Source organism: Urtica dioica, chromosome 8 (assembly GCF_054948205.1).
Source record: "Urtica dioica subsp. dioica isolate 48M chromosome 8, U.dioica_male_clone48M_v1_H2, whole genome shotgun sequence".
In the NCBI taxonomy this organism is placed as follows: Eukaryota; Viridiplantae; Streptophyta; class Magnoliopsida; order Rosales; family Urticaceae; genus Urtica; species Urtica dioica.
In genome coordinates, this window is record NC_142763.1 from 35,738,655 (window position 1) to 35,743,253 (window position 4,599).

A 4,599-nucleotide genomic window follows, 5' to 3' on the forward strand; every position below is an offset into this window, starting at 1 on the left:
GTATTTTTGGTTCAAATAGTCCCTAACCTTTTATGATAGTGGCATTGTAGTCATTAAACTCTTTTTTGAAGTATTATGATCCTTAATTTATTTATTTTGTAGTATTATGGTCCTTTTAAAATATATATATATATATTTTATTTTATGAAATTATATACTTTATGAAATTAAAAACATGTTTGTATGCTAAATTAAATTGTTAATTTTACAAAATAATTTTATTACATCATATTTGCATCCTAACAGCACAAAAAAATTATATAATATTAGATTTTTATAGCATTATATATGTTATTTTTTTAAAAATAAACTAGTTATTTGAGTTTGTAAATATGTTTTAAGTTGATTTGGTGTTGAATTTTATAAAAATGTTACCCTTTTTTTTTAAAAAAAAAGGATCAAAATGCTACAAAATCAATAGGTTAATGACCAAAATAGTTCAAAAAAAAAAATTAGGGATCAAAACGCCACTATCATAAAAAGTTGGAGACTATTTGTGCCAAAAAAATTTCTTTATATTTGCTTTGTTGTACTTTTTCAACTAACGAGCGGAGGATTGGGATTTGTTCGGAGTTTACGGCCTCCCTACGATAACGGTAAAAGAGCCTTTTGGGACTCCTTTACTTCTTCTATCTTGGGAACCGGGAGGCCATGGGTGACCGTGGGGTATCTGGATGTTTTCTTGGAGCCTAATGAGAAGAGAGGTGGTAGGCTGGTGAGTTGGGCCTCAGGGAAAATCCTTCGCAATTTTTTGGCCGCTATGGGGGGTGTAGACCTTGGGGCTAGATGAGGTTTATTGGTCGAATGGTCAACGGGGGAATGCTCGCATTCTTGAAAGGCTTGACCGGGTGATTGTGACCCTGAATTGGTTATGCAAGTTCAACAAAGTAGGATCACGTGTTCTTCCGGCGATGGCTTCGGACTATAACCCCATCATTATGGATTGCTTCCTTCTTGACGAAAAAGGATGCAAACCCTTCCGCTTCTATGAAGCCTGGGCGGATGAACCGGGATGTCGAGAAATCATAAAAGAGCTATGGGAAAGAAGCTTCATAATTGGCAATCCAACACTTGGGGAAAAACTAAGGAAAATATCAAGTCCTTGGAGGAGGAGCTCTTGAGACTCCAATCCGCAAGTAGTTCCCCGAGAATCATCGAAAGAGAAGCTTGGGTTCACAACGAGTTGAGAGGGTTAGCCTTGAAGGAGGAAAAAGTGTGGAGACAAAAGTCTAGAGAAGCATGGCTTAAAGATGGAGATGCCAATACTTGATTCTTTCACACGGCCACAATCATAAGAAAGAAGCGAAATTACATTGGGAGGTTGAAGGGGGATGTTGGGAGATGCCTCGATTCGAGGAGACATATTGGCAATCTTCTCAACCACAAGTTTGGAGAGCTTTTCAGGTCCTCCAATCCGATTTTCCCTGAAAATCTAGAGGGACTTATCCAACCGGTGGTCAATGCCCATGACAATAGGCTTCTTTTAGAGATTCCTTCGGTGGAAGAAATTCAAAAAAAAGGTGTGGAAGATTCCTGCCTCAAAGCTCCGGGGCCGGATGGGCTTCAAGGAATTTTCTACAAAAAATATTGGGATATAGTGGGTCCTTCTATGGTGAGATTTGTCCAAGACTTCTTCAATGGTAAAAGGCTTGAATCCAAAGTTTGCTTTGCCCATATTGTGTTAATCCCTAAGGTGTTGGGGGCCGAGACCTTTGACAAGTTTCGGCCTATAAGCTTGTGCAATTTTAGCTTCAAGGTGATCACGAGAATCATTACGGCTAGACTTCGTGGGGTGCTCAACAAGATGATTTATCCATTCCAATCGCCTTTGTTCCAGGGAGGTGGATAGCCGAAAACACTATTCTCACTAGAGAGATTATAGAAGTGATAGATAAAAAAGAAGAGGATGATGACTGGATTGGCATTAAGATGGACATGAGTAAAGCTTATGATCGTATGGAGTGGAAATTCATCTATGCCGTCCTTCGCAACTTTGGGATCTCGGGACGAATGGTGAATCTAATCAAAGAATGTGTTAGCAAGGCGTCGAGTGCTATTCTCCTCAATGGTAGCCCCCTTAAGAAGCTTGTGCTTGAGAGAGGACTCCGATAAGGAGTTCATCATCGCTTCAGAGGTGTTAAGTCATCTTCTTATGAGAACCGAAGATAGGGGAGGCTTCCAAGGTATTAGTATCGGCAACAACACGCCTACGATTTCTCACTTGATGTTTGCCGATGACACTCTTCTCTTTTGCTGAGCGACGGATGGGGATGTGGATGCCATTTGGGAGTGTGTGGAGCTCTATCAAAGATGGTCGGGGAAAAAGGTGAATCAAGCCAAGTGGTATCATCTTCTCGAAAAGGTGCAAGGAAGCCGTGAGAATGGGAGTTAAAAATAGACTTGGCATGTCAGAGTGTAGCGCAAAAGACCACCACTTGGGAAACCCCTTGGCCCTCGATAGGAGCTTGATAGCTAGTTTCACTTATTTAAAAGAAAAAGTGCAAAGTAGGCTCGAGGGTTGGATGACTCGTACCATCTCCAAAGCCGGAAGAACGACTTTGATCAAGGCCGTGGTTCAAAGTATCCCCGTTTATGCGATGTCTACCGACAAACTCCCAAAAACCTTTTTGTAAATCTCTTGACAAAATCTCTCGCAAGTTTTGGTGGATTAGGGCTGAAAATAGAGATCGATATCTCGCTTCGGTCAGTTGGGAAAGAATCTGCAAACCAAAAGAGAGTAGGGGCCTTAGACTAAGAGGTTTCGAAGTTATTAAATTGACCCTAATATCCAAATTGGGCTGGCATCTTGCTTCTGATTCAAGAGCTCTTTGGGCGAGCCTTCTTAACAAAAAATATTGTAATCATAAGAAGTTCGTTGAGGTGGGGAGAAGCAGGGTTGACACGCGTTGTTGGAGAGATATCCTTTCCTCCCAACAGCTCATGAAGGAGAACTCGACCTTCCTTATTGGCAGTGGGCAATTGGTGATAGTTTTCTCTGACAAATGGGTATTTAAAGATAGGGTCCTGCTCTGTGATCAACCGGCGGAGATGAATACCACGGTGGATAATCTCTTCTTGGAAGGGACAAGAACTTGGGACCCGGATAAAATCTCAGTGATTTGTGGGGAGGAGATGGTGGCTCCGATCAAGGCCCTGAAAGTGAGGGATTCTCCAAGACCGGTCCAACTTTTCTGGAATGCGATGGAGAGGGGGATCTTCAGCGTGAAATCGGCTCTTGGGATCCTGAACAGAGACGAATGAGACCAAAACCAGGTGGTGTGGAAAAAGCTATGGAAGTTAAAAATTCATGAAAGGGCCAAACTGTTTCTCTGGCAAATCGCGAGCGGGTGTTTCAACCTGGGCAAAGATCTTCACCGGAAAGCCATGGGATTGGATCCTCTCTGCCGGGTCTGCAATTCGGAGGATGAAACTCTAGCCCATTTGTTCTTCAGATGCCCAGCGGCCCGCCTACTTTGGCTTTGTGAAGGATGGGGGATAGTTTGGGCTTGGGAGATTGATGATCCCGGGACGGAGATCATAGGGAAGATCCTCGACATTAATGGTGAGTCGAATGGCCTCAGCGGAAGGCCTGTTGTATTCATTATATCAGGACGTGGGCTATCTTGGAGGCAATTTAGGCTCAGAGGAACGTCGTGATTTTTCATGGCGATGAAGAAGATGAAGTGTCGACTCTGAGGTTTATTCGTAACAGAGTCGCAAATTCTATGGCGTGTCCGAGGCTCTGCAGGTGGGGTCCTTTGCTCAGCCTTCGTCTCTGATCCATCGGTGGAAACCTCCCGATCCAGGTACGATCAAAATCAATGTTGACGCGTCCTTCCATAGTGGGAGTTCGGCTGTAGGAGTTGCCGCTAGAGATGAAAATGGCTCTGTACAGTGGTTCTGGTGCTCGAAAGTGGTGGCGGGGTCGGCTATGGTGGCGGAGCTTTTGGCGGTACTTGAGGCAGTTCTATTGGCTAAGGACTTGGGCATTCCTAGAGTTCTCTTTGAAGGAGACAATCAGAGTATTATGGAGGCTCTTAGTCAGAATCTTCCTAGTCCCAATTGGGTGCTTTTGCCTATCTTAGAGAAAATCCAAGATGCTCTGGATGTTTTTGAGTTTTGTTCTTTTGTTTGGACTCCTAGGTTGTCGAATGGTTTAGCCCACGAGTTGTGTCGATGGACGAATCAAAGTGAATTTTCGGGTTATTGTATTCTAAGGGATCTCCCGCCCCGTGTGCGGGAGAAGATTTCGGCTGATGCCGAGTTTGAATGAGTAGTAGGGGGTGCTCTTTCTTCTCCGTGGCACCGTTTTCGGGGGCGGAAGGTTTTAGGGAGGCCTCGTTGAGTTTAAAAAAAAAAGTTGTATATTTTTCTTTTTTAAATCTTTTTTTTTTTAATTTTTAAAAATTTATTTATTTATTTTTTTAAAAATTTATTTATTATTATTTTTTTTATGAAGTTGGGTTAGTCAGTTACTATACTGACGGCCATCAATTAACACTAGCATAAGGATTAATATAGCCAAAGGATGAAATATATTTAGAATAAAAACTTAGGGACTGTTGTTCAATAAAAAAAATGTTAAATTCCTAATCGGAT

The 4,599-nt window shown here is 42.3% G+C and overlaps 1 protein-coding gene across 1 annotated transcript; it reads left to right on the forward strand.

Moving 5' to 3' along the window:
* Window positions 1-3,384: 3,384 nt before the first annotated feature.
* LOC149389532 (uncharacterized) lies at window positions 3,385-4,273 on the forward strand. The gene is made up of 2 exons (XM_089622653.1): window positions 3,385-3,594; window positions 3,713-4,273. Exons 1-2 carry the CDS (start codon window positions 3,385-3,387, stop codon window positions 4,271-4,273), a joined length of 771 nt encoding a protein of 256 aa, XP_089478779.1.
* The last annotated feature ends 326 nt before the right edge of the window (window positions 4,274-4,599 follow it).

Coding starts and splice junctions, on each gene's coding strand:
- LOC149389532 (XM_089622653.1), top strand. CDS start 3,385: ATGGGATTGGATCCTCTCTGCCGGGTCTGCAATTCGGAGGATGAAACT. Junction 3,595..3,712: donor GCCTCAGCGGAAGGCCTGTT/GTATTCATTATA, acceptor TATTCGTAACAG/AGTCGCAAATTCTATGGCGT.